The sequence below is a fragment of the Centroberyx affinis genome, unplaced genomic scaffold, assembly GCF_046629955.1.
Source record: "Centroberyx affinis isolate AG114_WGS23_722 - 3 ecotype Tasmania unplaced genomic scaffold, CSIRO-AGI_Caff_v1 ptg002745l_1, whole genome shotgun sequence".
NCBI lineage: Eukaryota > Metazoa > Chordata > Actinopteri > Beryciformes > Berycidae > Centroberyx > Centroberyx affinis.
Genome location: NW_027280909.1, coordinates 1 through 19,259, shown reverse-complemented (window position 1 = coordinate 19,259; position 19,259 = coordinate 1). Strand labels below are relative to the sequence as shown.

The 19,259-nt window shown below is 43.1% G+C and overlaps 1 protein-coding gene across 1 annotated transcript; it reads left to right on the top strand.

Annotated features, from left to right (window-relative positions):
• Positions 1-677: 677 nt before the first annotated feature.
• On the top strand, positions 678-15,148 carry slc16a3b (solute carrier family 16 member 3b). Its single transcript, XM_071535617.1, has 6 exons — positions 678-799; positions 7,317-7,581; positions 7,694-7,837; positions 7,966-8,570; positions 9,915-10,095; positions 12,586-15,148. The coding sequence occupies exons 2-6, from the start codon at positions 7,359-7,361 to the stop codon at positions 12,906-12,908; spliced, it is 1,476 nt and encodes a 491-aa protein (XP_071391718.1). The 5' UTR covers positions 678-799; positions 7,317-7,358; the 3' UTR covers positions 12,909-15,148.
• The last annotated feature ends 4,111 nt before the right edge of the window (positions 15,149-19,259 follow it).

The following is a 19,259-nucleotide window of genomic DNA, read 5'->3' as shown; positions in this document are numbered from 1 at the left end:
AATGCACTTAGCTAGCAAATAGATAGCTGTTTATTTAAACCAGTTAATAGAGCAAGTTTGCTCAATTTGACGTTACAAACTTTTGCTCCCGCTCTTCCGTGATGTAAACGGTTCCCATGGAAATCGTCCGTCTGCAAAAATGTCCGTCGGGTACAGTGATTTAAAGAAAAAAGGTTCCGGGTCCTATTACACAATCTCACTCAGCTGAAATTGTGTGAAATTCTTGTGATTTGTACTTTCTTCTATTTCAGATAATGATTTCAGGACATTCATGAGGATCAAAGACGTGTGTGTGTGTGTGTGTGTGTGTGTGTGTGTGTGTGTGTGTGTGTGTGTGTGTGTGTGTGTGTGAAATTCTTGTGATTTGTACTTTCTTCTATTTCAGATAATGATTTCAGGACATTCATGAGGATCGAAATCATTGTAAGACGTGTGCGTGTGCGTGTGTGTGTGTGAGAGAGAGAGAGAGAGAGAGAGAGAGAGAGAGATTGACAGTTCAGATTGTGTCCATCAGAAAGTTAAGGGATATGAGCGGGTTTGTAAGTTTTGGTACCAAATGATATGCTATTAGATACAGGCCCTCTGCCTATAGGGAGGCTGTTTCGGGGCAGTAGGTGAGTCAGCCGCATCCCGAGTTCTGGGGCAAGGCGCAGCAGAGTCCCTCCCTCGGAGTTTCCTCTGTGCGCGCCGCCGACGCCCCCCCGGTAGAATAAAGACGGTGACGGAAGCGCGCACACGCGGTTCTCGTAAGAGCGCTTGTGAGACAGACCGACAGAAGAGACGGGCAGCATCTTGTCAGGTACTGTGGGATTATTTTCTCCTCTTCAGTCACAGGCAGAGAGACAGATGTGTGTCTTTTTTTCCTTCTTTAAATTGCCGCTTTGGACTGTTCATTTCCACCTTTTTTTTTTGCTATGGGCTCTGCGTATGATGTTGAGTAACAGGTAGGCATCGAGGGTGAATAGCAGATGAGTAACAGTGAGGCAGATGAATAAAGAAATGGATAAAAGTATGGATAGAGTGGTCGTAGTTGTGTATGATGAGAGGGTTTCTAATGAGAGTGTAAGTTATTAGAACAGGGTCTTACTGTTTTCATCGGCTGGTCACGGGTCAGTCCATACCCACCTTCTAGGAAGCATCAGGCGTGTGTGCTGGGATGCAGAAGATACAGGAATAGCTACGCCACGTTCCTCACGTAGGCCACCGGAGCCACCGGAGAGACAGACAGACAGCAGTGGTCCACATCTGTCTTGGGTTGCCGCCTCATTTACATGCAAAGAGCAGGCTACCAAAATAGGCTGTATATCCTCGTCAAGTACTAAGCGCCTTTGCTCTGCTGACATTTCACTGAAGTAGACGTGAAATGAGTGGTGGACAAATTTCAAAGTAAAAGTAAGACCTACTCGTAGGCTACTCGAGAGTAAAAGTTACCGAGTTACTTAAAAAAAAACGAGACAGGCTTACTACGTTACTGAAATGTTTCCCACGCAATGTAAAAAGTACGTAAAGACAGCTCAATATGTGGCATTGCTAAGAATTTTGAAATTCGTGTCATTCAATTTGTGATAAAAATAAATAATAAAAAAAACTCATTATTAATGTAACTGGACGTAGTCTACTACTCGAGAGTAAAAGTTACCGAGTTACTTAAAAAAAAAAAAACGAGACAGGCTTACCTACTAGATGTTTCCCCACGCAATGTAAAAAGTACGAAAAGACAGCTCAATATGTGGCATTGCTAAGGATTTTGAAATTCGTGTCATTGTGTTTTATCACAATTTGTGATTAAAAAAACAACAACAACCTCATTATTAATGTAACTGGACAACACAAAACAATATCCTGACACAATAATGCTAAGCTAGGCTACTTTCATGGGCAAACTCGGAGCAGTTAGCTAACATTTCCTCCACAGGTTGATGTAACGTTTGATGTAACGTTTTCTGACGCAATTCTTATAAAAGAACGTGCACTCCGCAACGGATACAGTTTGAAATGTAGGCTGCAATACTTCCCCAGTGAAAACATACATAAAGTGACATAACTGGCTTAAGAAAATAGTTTAAATGTCCAACTACACAAAAAGCCACTCAATTACTTGAATGTGTTACTTCCACTCTTGCTCATCACGGAAAAAGCCGGACTGCCTACGTGCGCTGCTGCATCTAGAGGCTGGTGCCAGGATTCACATCACCGTTTCCCTGTTTGCCAGAGAGTAAATTCACTAAACTCACTACAACGCCTCATATATATATATTTAATCTAATTATGCCTTCAAGTGCGCCTGGTAAGCTCCTGCTTCCGAGATAGGTCGTAAATACGGCGAGTTGGCACGCATTCAAGTGCATTTGGTCGGAAAGAATAACAAAACGGACCCAATATCAAAAGTCGTTTTTGTGGTATTATATTAAAAAAAAATCCGATTTTCCCAGATTGGCTTGTAATAATTCCGGTATTTCATGACTTAAAGGAAAGCTCATTTACCAGCAAAACATCCAAACCCGCTGTTATCCACTATGTTTCAGTGCACAAATTGGGGCAATGACTGCTGATTAACAAGCTGTATAGGCGTAGGTCACCGAGTACCATTCAGTTTAGACGGGACATTAGACCTGTGTGCTCCACTGATGTGACTTTTTAGACACAAGGCAAAAAAAAAAAAAAACATCTTACTGAGCCATTTTGTCTCGTATTCAGTCTTAAAATCTTATTTTTCTGAAAACAAGGGAATCAGTTAAGAAGGTATGGCATGGCTTCCCATAATAAGATTTTGTCCCCATCTGAGAAGGTTTTGGTTGGATATGACTTTGTACAGGATTAAAGAATTACACATCTGTCTCCTTTACTGTAGGAGAGATAACAGTGAGGACAGTTATTAACTTACCTATGATGAAAACAGTTTTCTTATACATTCTCACATTCACTCTAAGGGGTGAAATGACAGTGAAATTATAAAACTATTCCTCATTTTGCTGGGGGCCGCCTGGAATCTGCTCAAGGACTCCTGGAGGTCCCCGGACCTCACATTGGGAGGCACTGACTTAGTTTAAGATATGGAGAGAGTATCCAGTTGTATGCTTGTCATTGCTGGGCCGCGGCTCATGCGGATGTAGGCAAATACAAATGGAGCCGAAAATGTGGTTACCGCTGCTGTTCAGAGAAACCACATCACCGTGACTCAGCTAGTGGAAGAAATTAGTCTGCTAGAAAACAAACAGTGCACTGAAAGACATGTCTATATTGATTTTAACAAGTCATCTGCTGTCATAATCAGAATAAAAGCGGCACTGGGCACTTTGGCGACCCCTAGTGGCAGCGAGGGATAACTTTGAATTTTTTAGAAAGTTTGAAGTACTTCATTACCCAGAAATGGGCCGGTTGCACAAAACACCTTAAGTTTTCTCCTTCAGTATGACACTTAAGGCTTAATTTCTCCTTAGCTGAGGGACTTACTTAAGGGTGTTGCACAGAATCCCTTAAAATGTTTCCTTAGTTAAGGAAAAACGTTAAGGCATTTACTGCATTGAAAGAGATTTTACAGCGGTAAAATTCTGTAGTTTCCATGGAGACCAGAGTTTGTTTGCTTGCACTTGCACTTGTGATACCTGTTATCGTCTCACAAAGTCGGCCTATAGATAGTAAAAAAATGGCAGAAGAAAAGAAGACAAGAACACCAAATTGGTCAGAGGAGGAAAAGATTATACGTCTGGAGGAATACAATAAAAGAAAGCACATACTAAAAAGTAAATTTGATCCACAAATAACAGCAAACAGAAAACAATGAATGTGGGAGGAAATTGCAACGAAAATTAATTCAAGAAGTCTGGTGAAGAGGTTCATCCAAGAGGTCCAAAAAAAATACGACAACTTCTTCATTTATCTCCATAAACTCGGCCATGTTGCGGTTAAGATAGAGTCAGAGGTACCTTAAGTTTTTTTCTTACTTTGGTTGCTAAGGTCTTTTGTGCAACAGTTTAACTAACTTTAAGGGACTCCTTAAGTACAAGACCAAGATAAGGACAAATCCTTAAATACTTAAGTGAACATTTTAAGGAAACCCTCAGGAGAAGACTTAAGGGTGTTTTATGCAACCGATTTTATTTTAAGGAAACCTTTACTCGGACTTTAAGGCAGGCTAATATTAACTTAAGGTGTTTTGTGCAACCGGCCTAGATTTTTGCATGAAAAATGTGTCCAGGGCAGCTTTGAAATCATATTTTTCTTAAGTGAAACATTTTAGCAGTGTGGGTGAGATATTTCTACCTGTTTCCAATGCAGATTTACTTGTTTCAGTAATATTCTGTTAACATCAACGTGTCAGTATGTTGAAACGAGGCAGAATCACTCCGGAATCAAGAAAATGACACCTGATTCACAAAAAGAAAAAGAACAAATTCAGTCAGATCTCACCTCATTGGCTGAGGGTTTCATCTGTTTTATGAAAAATACGATATTAACTAAGATTGGAAACTGCTGTATAGTCAGGGAGGAGAGGATGGTGAGAAGAGTGGTGCCTTTAGCATGGTCATGATGCTTCTCTCTCCTCTCTCTGTCGCTCTGTCTCTCTATCTGCACACACACACACGCGCGCACACACACACACACACACACACACACACACACAATGCGGACCAATGTCCAAATGCCTTTCATCTCCGTATCAGTGACAAGAAAATGATTCCAGTTCTGAAGCAATCCCTAAGCGTCGGCCCATGTGCGCGCGCGCGTGTGTGTGTGTGTGAGTGTGAGTGTGTGTGTGTGAGTGTGTGTGGATGTGTGGGTGGGGAATGTAAGGGTCTTATTTTAGGAGTGCCGTTGATAGTGGGAGCTCCTGACCGAATGCTGCATGGGTTACACTGGGGTCATGTGGGGGGTGGGGGGGGGGTGGGGGGGTGTCATACTGTAAAGTGCACTTGAATGCACGTGTAAAGCCAACACACACACCTACACACACACACACACTTTTTATCCTTTTTAGTGAGAGACGTTGCGTGGCTTGGTGAATGTATCCGAATACAGAATCAACAGTATTTCATCACTGACTAAAAGTTAAAGTTAGCATTTAGATGGCTGAGTGCTTTGGATATTCATGTGTGATAATCCAATGTTCGGATCATGTATCTTATTATTTGATTGCTGTGAATAGCTATTTTCCCAAGCAACCATATTTAATTTTGAGTCTATTCAATTTTGATATCACTTTTGCTCATCCAAGTTTCCAAATGGAATTTGCTAGTGTGAATCTATTTTTTTTTTTTTTTTTAGAAATATGTTGTTTTAGTAATTTATTTAATTTTGTTTGAGTTTAAATGTAACTTGTTCAAGTAAGGTCCAGTTTTTGTTTTGTTTACCAAAAATGATTTTCATGCCTAGTCTTAGTTTGTAACAGTAATCTTGCTGCTGCGTTTGATATGTTCCTATGAGTTTGTAATCTAGCCCAGTTGCATTTACATCAGAGTAGAAGTAAAGGTATTTGTGTTCAAAGATGATCATTTCTCATTGAGATGAATGGCTAGGAGCTATTAAACACTTATTGGTATGGGAGCTGATCTAGAATCAGTTGAGAGTTTCAGATCATAGACAATGAGATTGTTAAAGGTTGCATCTCCCCAAGTTTGTCAACACCACAGTGCAATATCCTGGCATGGATAAATTGCTGTAACAAATGAGTGAAAAGAAGAAGATTGCCAAAGACAAATTGAGCTTCAAATGTTGAGGAACAGCAGAAATGTGAAGTTGTACCGGTGATGACTGAAAATGACAGAAATGGAGGAATATTCAAATGTTTATAAGATAAGAAAAGATCATATGGAACTTAAATGATCCCCATGGGGAAATTGTGTCGCTGCAGCAGCAAATAACAGGATACAGCAGAGAAAATAAGAATATAAGCAGAAAAGTAGGATATTAATAAAAAATAGAGCAAATGAGGAGTATTTAAACATATGCAACTGCCAATTTCAACACTGTATGAATGTATGAATGAAACATATGAGGGTGTGTAAGCAGCAGTAGAACCAACTGAGCAAGGAAAAAATGAACACAGATTATGTATAATATGAAAATATATAATCTGGATGTGTGTTACTGGAAGAGATTTATGTTGTCTGCATATGGTGTGTGTTCTGTCTGAGAAGGAGGGTTCATCTGCACTCTGAAGCAGCTGACAGTAAATCACCACTAGGAGAAACCATGTTCCTGTACTGAGACGATGCAGAACCGCCATTACCACCTGACACACACACACACACACACACGCTGTCATACGCACTGCCTTGAAATAGAAGTACTTCTGCGTAATGCTGTACATCAGAAAACAGCCTATACCAGCAACTGTAGCCTCACTCAAGGACAAACCACTATCATCCTGGAGCCACTAATTATAGCAGCTGCTTAGTTAAAGCAGAACTCCACTTAGTTTTACCATGGGGGTTATTCGGCACTTGACCGCCATGAAAACCAGAATATAAACTTCTCACCAAGATCAGATGCAGCTGGACGAGTTTGTAGTGTTAGGATTTTTACTTCCCATTCATTTGAATGAGAAAATAGCCTGACAACTGACATTTAACCCGTTGGTGAACAGATTCAACAACTAACAAGCAAATAGTAAACATGTTGTCCCCTACCAGTGATTTGTTCCACCCTTAGGTCAGTCAGTGATTGCTGAGTGAACTTGAAATATGAGTGAAATTGTATAAGCATTTTCGTATGGGACAATGAAAGGACAGATTGAGCATATATTTCTGTTGCCTACTCTCCTCAGAATTAGAAATAACAGTACAACAGTCCATCAACTGTACACTGAACTACAGTGTCTTGTGGTTAGAGGTTTGCCCAAAAATTCTCCATTGACTCTCACTTCAACACATCAACCCAGTCTGATGTCTCCAAGTGTGTAGTGTGTGTAGACTATTATGTTACCTATGATAACTTTAACTGTATTGCTTTACCGCTGAGTCCCCATTCATTGTCCCCCACATTGTATGATAACTTTAACTGTATGACCTGCTTTACCACTGAGTCCCCATTCATTGTCAATGCCTCCCCCTAGCGGCACCAAGTCAACGTTACAGTGTGACTAACTAACAAACAAACTAACAAACAAACTAACAGACGGAGACATTTTTGTCCCTCTTTGGTGGGGGACAAAAATTTCATTATCCTGTGTTTCAGTGGAGAGTTTTAGTGTCCCATGATGATTTACATGCAGTTTCGGAGGCTTTTCACCCCCTGAAAACAATTCTAGGGGAAACGCTGGCATAAACCTAGAACTACCCTATCAAAGTTAATCCTCTGTGCTTCTTCTACCACAGTGTTGACAGCCGCCGACCTCGACACAGCAGCCAGAGAGGATCATGGGAGGGGTGGTGGTGGACGACGGGCCCGCCGGGGTGAAGGCGCCGGACGGCGGGTGGGGCTGGGCGGTGCTGGTGGGCTGCTTCGTCATCACGGGCTTCTCCTACGCCTTCCCCAAGGCCGTCAGCGTCTTCTTCAAGGAGCTGATCAGGGAGTTTGACGTCGGCTACAGCGACACCGCCTGGATCTCGTCCATACTGCTCGCCATGCTCTACGGCACAGGTAGGTGGGGGGGGGGGATAGTTATCATTAGTTAGCATCTAAATGTACAATATGGCACCAAATGTCAGAGGAGTGAGATATGGAGCGTAATGCAGATGTGGTGTGTGCTCAGGCCCTCTGTGCAGCGTGTTGGTGAACAAGTTCGGCTGCCGGCCGGTGATGATGGTCGGAGGGCTGTTTGCCTCACTGGGAATGGTCCTGGGGTCCTTTGCCACCAGTATCATACAAATCTACCTTTGCACCGGAGTTATTACAGGTATAGTCATGAATGTACATGCTTAAATATGAATTTGCAGGCACCTATGTATATCTGTTTGATGGAGGCATATGATGATTAGATGCTATTTTGTGGTACTTCATGCTATACCCCTCGTCTGTCCTCAGGTCTGGGACTCGCGTTGAACTTCCAACCATCTCTGATAATGCTGAACCGCTACTTCAGTGAGAAGCGTCCGCTGGCCAACGGCTTGGCGGCGGCCGGCAGCCCGGTAGCCCTGTGCTGCCTGTCCCCGCTGGGCCAGGTCCTCCAGCACCAGTACGGCTGGAGGGGGGGGTTCCTCATATTGGGAGGGCTGCTGCTCAACTGCTGCGCCTGCGGGGCCCTCATGAGGCCCCTGCTGCCCCCCAAGAAGCCCGACGATCTGGAGGAGACCGTTGACAGAGTGGTGGAGGAAGAGAAAAAGCCGAAAAAGAAGTTGTTGGATTTCAGTGTGTTCAAGGACAGAGGGTTCGTCATCTACGCCGTAGCGGCGTCGGTCATGGTGCTGGGGTTGTTCGTGCCGCCCGTGTTCGTGGTGAGCTACGCCAAGAAGCTGCAATATGAGGATACCAAGTCGGCTCTGCTGCTCACCATTCTGGGAGCAGTTGATATCTTCGCTCGGCCCACATGCGGGTTAATAGCGGGGATGAAGTGGGTGCGGCCCAGATGTGTCTACCTGTTCAGCTTTGCTATGATCTTCAATGGATGCACCGACCTCATAGGCTCACAGGTAAGCTTGGAGCAAGGGGTTATGTGTTAAAAGTCCATATCCATAGAGGGGGGGAACAAATAACTGGAAGGTGGAGAAGAAGAATTTCCCTGTAGGCTACAATGACCAATCCATGTATCGAGGCTTGGGGACTGCCCATTGTTCCGACAGCCCATTATTCCGAAACCCCAATAGTCTGAAAAATGTCCACCCATTGGACCGAAAGCCCATTTGTCCGACAGCCCGTTATCCCGGAGGTGGTTGGGTTGAGGCATGGGGTCACTGAGGTTAGGGTTAGAGCAAGCTTACAGTCAAGGCTGTCAGAAGCCACGGTTGTGGATGGAGCCAGGCATGGAGTTTTCGGACTATTGGGGTTTGGCATGGCATGGCACCCGAGGCTTAGCATCACAAATGATGTCTGGCGCCATCACGGAGGTCCAATGTGTGCGCAAAAAATGGCCATACCGTATATAGGCCCTAGAAAAAGAGTGATACCTGAATAAGATTGTTGTTCTGTGGGTGTAGGTCAGTTCATTAATGTTATAAGTAGAACTGAATTGTCTGAGGTAGATTTGTTTCCAAATTTATGTTCCTGCCTTGTCTTTAGCCCTTGTCTCTACTCCTAAACACTCTTGAGTTCCATTTTGAAAAGAGTCAGCTCAATTAACCTGAACCTTGGTTTTTGGCACTTATGTTACAACTAGCCACTACTGATGCCAGCTTCTAGCATTAACAAGACAGTGATGGTTAGCTAGTGGTGGGCTAGGGATTTTCCATTCAGACTCTGACTCCTTGTAATGGAGTTGATAGAACTGATTCCAAATGAAAATTAACACAAAAATTTAAGTTGTACAACAAAACAAATGAATTACATTACCACAAAATGGTACAAAAGTTGGTACAAATGTTCTATAAAGTCTGGTCAGCTCAACGGGTTTTGTAGCAACTGTTGATGAATGAAATGAAATTGAAATGAATTACAAATTAAACAGTTTCTTTGATTCCAGAGTTTGGAATCAAGATTGCAACAGGAGTCGACTCCAATTCCGTTTATTAGTAGAATTGATTTTCAGAATCGATGTGATGGTTAGCTAGCTCACATGATCAAATGATCTAAGCGCAAAATCAATCAGAGTATCAGTGGTGAAATGATCAGTTCCCAAATCAACCGTGTTTATTCAGTTCTGTTGAGATGGCCGAGTCGTATGTTTAAAAACGCAATCGGCTGTCCTCAGCTATTGTTGCCCAAGAGCTGAAGACCTCCAATATGGCCGCCAGAGGGAGTGTCACATCACCTGAAAACCCTGTATAGAGTTATTGTGTATGACATCATTTTTCAGAAACCTCTTGCCTCTCTCCCTGCAGGCGACCGACTACACAGGGCTGGTGGTGTTCTGTATCTTCTTTGGGATCTCCTACGGCATGGTGGGAGCTCTGCAGTTTGAGGTCCTCATGGCCATTGTAGGAACCCAGAACTTCTCCAGCGCCATTGGACTAGTGCTGCTGATGGAGGCTATCGCCGTACTAGTGGGACCTCCTGGAGCAGGTCAGCCCATTGAAAATGTCTATCTGCACCTTTCTTAATACTCCTAATTCTATGACACTCTTAGTTGTAAAGGAAAGATATATTAACAACTATTGATGAGTTATTATTGTCTACTACTTACCCATGCTTAAAGGAATAGTTCCCCCCCAAAAAAAGGTGAAGTTTGTTAATCCATATAACACACAGGGAGGTTGCCAGCACGACTCCGTAGCAGCCTTCTCCAAAACAACTGAAGTCAATGGGGACCGGTTCAAAAAAAGCAAAAAATTACCATAAAGTTACTCCATACAGCTTGTGCAGCATAATCAAAGTTTTCTTGAAGCCAAACGACTGCACAGTGAGTGGAAAAGACCGATATTTACGCATTATTTAGCGCAAATCTTCAGTAGATTTTTTCGATTTTTGCGCCCAGACCTTGCATGTTCATGCGTGCTCACTCGCTGCTTTTTAGGAGACACTTTTGGGTTTTGCTTTTAAGTTTTGATTTGCTACTTCCCATGTGGAGAAGATTTCCCATAAGTGTACCACCAGAATTTCACTTGGGAAAACAGGGCAAATCTGGGGCCTAGTGCAGCTTTAAAATGTTATGTTCTTATCAAGTGAAAAATTCTACTAGTTTGAAATTCACAATGCAGTTTGACTTGATGCAGGAATCTAGAAAAAGGTGTAAATATGTTGAAACAAGGCAAAATGAGTCAAGTCACAACATCTAGAAAATGACATTTCATTGAAGAGAATTGAGAAAATTTTGAGACTCAGATTAAATGACTGGATTATACAAATATTATACAAAAATTTAAGCAAACTAAGTAAACAGTAACATGGAGTAAAGAGTTTCTTTTTGTCTGTGCACTTACAACAGCGTTACTTCTGCAACTCTTCGTTAAACAATAATCCGTTGTCATGGTTCTGCCATGGCCTGCCTTGGTGTTTCTTTGTGTTTCTCTGTGTTCCCTGCCTCCCTTGTGTCTCCGCCTCCTGGTCTGTCTGTCAGTGTGTAGTGTGGGTGTGGCTCCCTCTTTTCCCCCCAGCTCCTGCTCCCACACACCTGTACCTCATCACTAATCACCCATCCCCACAGTATATCTACCCCGGTTTATCATCCACTCCTTGTCAGTTCATACTGTCAGGGGGAGGTGTGGTGAGGACCCAAATGCAGACAGAGGCAGAGAGCTTAGCTGAAACTGGCAGCTTTAATAAAGAACTAAGGCAAAACAACTCAGGAAATCCAAAAAAGCAAAAATGCAACAGGCAGGCAAAACAAGGAAAACAAAACCCAACCTGGCTGGCAACAAGGCAAGAAGTCCAAAAAGTCCAAAAACTGGTGACAAGGCAGGGAATACAGGAACAGAGCAGGTAACAGAACAGGTAGGCTAAACAGATGAACTGACAAGGAGTGGATGATAAACCAGGGTAGATATACTGTGGGGTTGGGTGATTAGTGGTGAGGTACAGGTGTGTGGGAGCAGGAGCTGGGGGAAAAGAGGGAGCCACACCCACACTACACACTACACACTGACAGACAGACCAGGAGGCGGAGACACAAGGGAGGCAGGGAACACAGAGAAACACAAAGGCAGGCCATGGCAGAACCATGACATCCGTAGGTTATTCACATTCTCATATTCATATTCTCTTATTCATAGATCAGGTTTTATGTTTGCGTTATGTTCTACAACTAGAAATAACCGCCTCACGGTTGTATGCCTCCGCCAATAAACTTTGTTTTGTCATTGCAAGGACAGTCTTTATTTATTGAACAAATATAATTAATGTGATTATTAGGTCAACTTAAAGGATTTCTGCAAAAGTAAGTGACAGCACTTCCACCGTTTTTGTAGAATGACCCAAGATCGTTTTCTCAGCTACAGTGGTAAGCAAAACATTATGATGTCACAGTGAAGTTGACCTTTGAACTTTTGGATATAAAATGTCATCACTTCATCATTTTATCCTATTAGACATTTGTGTGAAATTTTGTCATAATTATTATAAATAAGCGTATGAATTCTTGAGTTATGGCCAAAAACGTCTTTTGTGAGGTCACAGTGACCTTGACCTTTGACCTTTGACCACCAAATTGTAGTCAGTTCATCCTTGAGTCCCAGTGGACGTTTGTGCCAGATGTAATGAAATTCCCTCCAGGCGTTCCTGAGATATCGCGTTCATGAGAATGGGACGGACGTGAGGTCACAGTGACCTTGACCTTTGACCTTTGACCACCAAAATCTAATCAGTTCATCCTTGAGTCCAAGTGGATGTTTGTGCCAAATTTGAAGAAATTCCCTCGAGGCGTTCCTGAGATATCGCGTTCACGGATTAGGCCTGGGCCTAATCCGGATGGACGGATGGACAACCTGAAAACATAATGCCTCGGGCCACGGCTGTCGCTGGCATAGAGGCATAATAAACACAGGCAATAGACCCAAAGATGTTATAGATGTATAACACCGATAATTCTGACAAAACAATTCTTTCTCTCTCCACCAGGTCGCCTGCTGGACGCCACCCATAACTACATGTACGTCTTCCTGCTGGCGGGCTGTGAGGTCACGCTGTCGGCCTTCATCCTCGCCCTGGGCAACTTCCTGTGCCTGAGGAAGAAACGGGAAGAGCCCGACGCCACGATGGAGATGGCCGCGACCGCCGCCGAGAGGGAGGGGCTGAACCGCGGCGGGGCAGCCGACGAGGACGAGGGGCCGAAGGGGATGGAGAACGGGAAGGCGGCCGCCGTGGAAGCGCGCGAGGTGGCGAAGATCGTGAACGGGACGACGGAGGAGATCGGAGAGGGGAACCCCGAGACGTCGCTATGAGGAAGGAGAGAGAGAGAGAGAGAGAGAGAGAGACTTAGTGATGAGCTGGACGCCCCGCCAAGAGGACAGACACGAGAGCGCTGACAATCTGTGGCAAGGGATGAGGAGAGGAGTGTAGAGCCAGAGACGGGGAGAAAGTAGGCCGATATTGGCCTTTGGTTGCAAATCAGATCTGGTCCAGGCAGTGTGGGCCTCTGTGGTACTCTGATATGATGGATTGATTGCATATTTGTTGTAGAATTGATCAATACAACACTGGTTGTCCATGGGACGCTCTTAACCTGAACAGATTCCATACATTAGTATTATCCTGGGTTTCAGTGGAGAGTTTTAGTGTCCCATGATGCTGTTTCAGAGGCTTTTCCACCCTGACAAGAATACAATTCTGGGGTAAAACACTGAATACTTTTAACTTTTTGGGCATTTTTTTGGTTAAAAAAGGTACGTTTGGCGATTTTGGACCTATATATAATTAGTCTCTTACATAGCTGTAGTACTCTGACCCACAAAGAATACTGAATCTACCGTATTTCCTCTAATATTGGCCCAGGCCTTTATTTACCTCAACTGCAGAAGGTACCAGGCCTTTATTGGAAGCAGGCTTATATTAGAGACAGGCCTTTATTTCTAATTCCCTCTGTTTGATAAGTATATTTGCTCATATTTTAGTACAAAGCCTCCTTGTTTTCTGATCTGCTTCTGTTGGGGTTCGTTAGGTAGCCGTTTTTTTGTTACTGCGATGCATTACCGATAATTACGGTAATCGATGACGGCACGCTCCAGAGACTTCCGCCAGCCGAGCCGTCTTGTGGCATACTGCCATCTTGTGGCACTTGTACGTTATTACAAACTACAGTTACATTATATAACAGGCACCAGGAGTTTGCCACCACCACCGTTGTTTTTTCCTTTGTTTTTTTCCCCGGCCTGTATTTGGGGCCGGCCTTTATTTGTTTGTGACGACCACGGCCCCGGCCATTATTGGAGACCCGTCTTTTAATTGACTACCGGCCACTATTAGAGGAAATACGGTATAGATATTTTGACAAACTCCATTTGGACTCATTGTTAGCAAGAGGCAATGGAGCTCGCTGTTTCAACTGACAGCTGACTCTGGAGCCAATATTCTCTGTGGGTCCAAGTACCACAGGTATGTAAGAGACTAATTATATATAGGTCCAAAATCGCTGAACGCATCCTTTAATAAATGTCAGTATCGGTATTCAAAAACTTATATTGGTCAAACCCTAAAAAAAAGAGGGAGCATTAGACTTAGACTCACATGTGTTGTATTCTTTGTTGCACCACACTGGAAACACCACCATAACAAACACACGAGAGACGATTTCTCAATTTGCACTGCTATCCCGCACACTGCACACATGCCACACACACACACACACACACGTGGACTAGAATGACCAACTATAGTCCATCAGGGCCTCACCAAAATGATAAAAACTATTGTTGCACATTTGATTTTGTGATTTCTCTGTTAACTGTATGATGCTACTGAAATTGTCACATGCTATTAGCTAATCTTTGGTGCCAGATGACGTCACCACCTGTTGTCTACTCTATAGAAGGTGACATCACTTGGCACCAAAGATCAGCCAATAGATGGCAATTGCAATAGCACGCTTTTCACCATTAGATGGCAGCAAACCAACAAAAGTGGTCTAGGGTTTAGTTACTCTTTAATGCTGTATTGTTGTATGTTTTCATTTCCATAACGTCTAATGAATTCACATGATATGTATTTGTCGGTCGTTGCATCCTTCTGAGTTATTTATTGCTTGTTTTTATTGATGTTTAAATGTAACGACAACTGGAATGTGCACATTTCTAATCATGGGTGTGGTAAATAAATTGGGAAAAAATTTAGGGCACAGACTTGCAACCTGGCAGCTGAACTAGAGCTGTATCTGTGTATTCCTTATTCTTATAGTGCTGTTCTGTCATGCTTAGCGCTGTAACACTGTACTTGCTGGTCAGTGTGGTGTGTTATGTGTCCGTATCGTACAGATGGCGTGCCAGATGCTGTAACATGTACTGTACTGTATGTCCGCTGTGTATTTGTACGAGATCTTTGTTCAACAGACAGCGATGAAAGACAAGAACTATACTCTAGTTACAGTTGCTTGGATATTCATAAAGGACTGTAACACACACACACGCTGCACTTAAACTGCTATTTTTCTGAGTCACGTCTAATACAACGCAGGCCTTTGATGCCTGGATTCCCAAATAAATATATTTTCTGTGGAGAAAAGGTGTGAATAGTTCCATAGTTCCTGTCATGTTTACATGCACAACAACAAATCTTCTTACTGCAGGCCTTTCAGTCTTTGAGTCTACTAGGTGGAAGTGACTAATTACAATTACATTTTACAGCTTTTTGTGCACTTGTACTTTTTGAATATTTTTTTAAAGTCAGTAATTTTACTTGTACTTAAGTACATTTTTGCTGAAGGATTATACTTAGCTACATTTTAAATAACATCCATTACCAGTGGTGGAAAGTAACTAAGTACATTTACTCAAGAACTGTACTTAAGTACAATTTTGAGGTACTTGTACTTTACTTGAGTATTTCCATTTTATGCTACTTTGTACTTATACTCCACTACATTTTAGAGGGAAATATTGTACTTTTTACTCCATTACATTTATTTCACCGCTATAGTTACTAGTTACTTTTCAGATCAATATTTTATATTTAAAACATTTGATCATCTTTATAAAATAACTATAAAATAGCATTGTTATAGATTAGACTACCCAAAAGTATAGCTAAATTGTTTTAAAATGCTGCTTACATGTACATGTATGTCAATAAATCAGTATTAATATTCCAATAATTTATGAAAAATATAACTCTAAATGGGGACAGTTTGCATAATGAGTATGTTTACTTTGATACTCTAAGTACATTTTGCTGCCAATACTTATGTACTTTTACTTAAGTAAGGACTTTTACTTGTAATGGAGTATCTTTACATCGTTGTATTGCTACTTTTACTTAGGTAAAAGATCTCAGTACTTCTTTTCCATCACTGTCCATTCCACATTTTGTAGCTCTTCATAAGCAAGAGAAACTGGATCATTGTAAATTGACCAATTGTGGAACCATTCGCAGTGAACGGCCAGTCAGCAAAGAAGAGAAGAGTAATCTGGCTTTACTTTTGTAGTTTCTAATTTTTCCAATTAAAATAATCTAGTTTGAACTCTTTCCTCTTATGTTAGAATTGCATGGATAAAATCACATGAACAAAGTTCTCATCTCTAAAAACTAACTCAGTCACTTTTAGTTAGGTAGATTTTTTTCACCAGTACTTTTACTTCTACTTAAGTCAAATATCAGCAAAGTAACAGTACTTGTACTGGAGTAGGACATTCTAGTGCTCTTTCCACCACTGGGTAGGACACTCATGATAGTTGATAATGATGATCATACTTTATGATCATCATTGGACCAGATGAAAGCTCCATTCCAAGTGTACTTTTAGATGAGTGACTCTCAACCTTTTTCACATTCTAGTGGGTTCCGGGGACCACCAGGGGTCCTTGAGGGCATTCCAGGGGTCCCCAGCAAATTGATGAATTGTTAAACTTCATTTTAGAATGACTATTTTGATCATAGTTTCACTGTTATCTCTCTACCTACAGTACAGATCATGGAATACAGGTCACGGAATTCTATACAAAATCATATCTGACAATAAAAACTATTCTCAGATTTGGGTCAGAGAGACAAAATCTCATCAAATGGGGGTCCGTGGCCCTAATGTGGACTAAATTAGGGTCCTTGATATGAAAAAGGTTGAGAACCACTGTTCTGTACCACTCACAGCATTCCTATAGCACCCTCTGCTGGCCAATGAGATCAACTGAAGACTGCTGTATAAAGACATGACACAAAAAGCTACAAGTACTTCATTTATTTACAGGTTGTAAAGTACACAAATACAGTGGCAAATACAAATGAGAAAGAAAGTAAATCTTGCTGAGCTGGTTGCTTAGATAATTACATAGGTGTTGTTGTGGCTGGCCAAACAGGCCACGGGTCAAAATCAAACCAATCAGAGAAATGAGTAGTAGCAAGGCTGAATTACAAGAGGCCTTTCATGATAAAGAGACATGGCATAGTTAATCGTCGCAGCCGTAAAAGTCTCAGGTGACCGGCTGCAGATCATTATGAGTCAAGTTAAATATCAAACCCCCCCCCCCTCGCCCGAACACAAAGCCTGTGAAGGGATAAAGGGGGAAGAGCAAACCCACAACTTTCCCCCTTGGTGAGGGTTCATTTCAAGAATAATTTTTTTTTTTTTGAGTATTCACAAATAATGCATATTCAGCGCCCGGTGCCTCTATAGTTCGCAGGACCATCCCACCTCCCGCGCAGGCATTGTCCACCTTCCGTACAAAAAAAAAAAAAAAAAAAGTCTTTCACATTTGGGTACAACAGCTCGGATTTTAAAAAAAAACGGCGGCTGTTTTTTAAAAGCCCGTCGCCCCTGGTTTCGGTCGACGTTAAAAGTCTCTGCGCCCGTCCGCGGCGGGGGGGGGGGGGGGGGGGGGGCGAGTGTTTTTTTTTTTTTTTTTACAATGATCCTGCACGGTGTGAGGAAGGGGGGGGGGGCGGACTGACGATGAGAACGTGGGAAAGTTACTACACTTGCGGCAACCCATACTTGCAGCGGCTAGGTTTCCTGTGACCGAGCTAACTTTGGGTCACTTTGTTGTTTTTTTTGTTTTTGTTTTTTAAACCCGACCCAAAACGGAGTTCAAAAAGAGAGAACAAAAACAGGAAAAAAAAAAAAAAAAAAGAGAAAACATTTACACATCTATATTACAGGTATTTCACAGCTTAGAAATAATACAAATAACAAGGGAATGAAAATGGAGATCTGTACAACAGTGAGTGGACATCTGGGAAAAAGGTCTGGAATGACGCCCTCGCTCCGGTGTTGTGTGCACTTCTTTTTCACACGGGGAACACACTGGGAAAGGGAGCGAGGGATCACCCGGAGGTTTGCCAGAGAGCCGGTGGGTGAGCAGACAGGAGGTCTCACCGACATGGGAGAGCCCGCCATCGATAAATACACGGCCCTCCTGAACCCGAGATACCAATGTAAGAGATTTTGGTACGTCGCGGATGGGCCCCCGAGCCTTCCGGGTCTGGCCCGAGCCGGGGGGGGAGGCCGAGTCCTAAAACATGCAAAGAAGTAGTTCTTTTTTTTTTTTTTTTTTCTTCCTTTTTTTCCTTTTAAAATACAAATGGCTATAGAGTTACTCGACAGAGCCGTCAATGGCGGTGATCGATTCGAAAACAAAAAAAAACAAAACAGGAAACTGGCTGGTGGTCAAAGTGAACGAGAACTGCAAATACAAATGAAAAGCATCACACCCCCCCCCCCCCCCGAAACTACCCATATAATAGAAAATGAAGAGCGGTTGGTTCGGCTTGATACGCCTTACTGCAAAAGAAAAAAAGAAGAAAAAAAAAACAAACCCAAAAAGCAGTTTTATTACTCTGGTTATGTAGTAGCGTACAGTGAGAGTATAAATGAAGGAGGAGGAGGAGGAGGAGGAGCCGCGGCGTTAACAGTTGTGTCGTCGGTCGGTAAATGTCCTAAGAGGAGGCTGCCGGGTTTGCCGTGTTTGTCCGGGACGGGACCGCCGTCCGCTCAGAATCTTTCGTGGTTAGAAAACAGGCAAAAGGGGGGGAGGCGGTGGTGGGTGGTGGGGAGTTGTGCAAAATGTCTCCTGACAAAAAAAGTAGACACAGAGAGAGAGTGGTCCTGAAGTCCAGCACTCTTTATCAAAATGTTTGGGGGGGGGGGGGGGGCAAGAGACGGAGACTCACAGAGGGGAGAAGAGAGAGAGAGAGAGAGAGAGAGGCAACACTATTGACAGGAAGAGCAAAAGCCAGTCAGAGAGAGAGAGAGAGAGAGGAGTTTGTGCCGAGTCAGAAGCTGGCTTCCGATGGTAGCGGTAGCAGTAGTGGTGGTGGTGGTGGTGGTGGTGGTGGTGTTAGTGTGTGTGGTCGTAGAGAGAGAGGCTGATTGCTGCTGAGTGAGCAGGGCTTGGTCCGCCGGGTTGCATTGTGGGGGCTCACCGTGGAGCGACAGAGTGGAGACCGGCGGGCGTCACGCCAGACACCATCTGCAAGGGGGGGGGGGGAGGGGAGGGAGAACACAGGACAGGAAGCAAGGGGGGGGTCAGGACAAGGCACGTTCATCCGCTTTGCATGGAGCGGCCCGAGGCTCTCCATGCACACTTCCCTACACTGTCTCAGGTTTACAAATGATACCTGATATTAATTCTTTATTAAGTCTATAATTCTTT

Coding starts and splice junctions, on each gene's coding strand:
- slc16a3b (XM_071535617.1), top strand. CDS start 7,359: ATGGGAGGGGTGGTGGTGGACGACGGGCCCGCCGGGGTGAAGGCGCCG. Junction 7,582..7,693: donor CGCCATGCTCTACGGCACAG/GTAGGTGGGGGG, acceptor GTGTGTGCTCAG/GCCCTCTGTGCAGCGTGTTG. Junction 8,571..9,914: donor CCGACCTCATAGGCTCACAG/GTAAGCTTGGAG, acceptor CTCTCCCTGCAG/GCGACCGACTACACAGGGCT.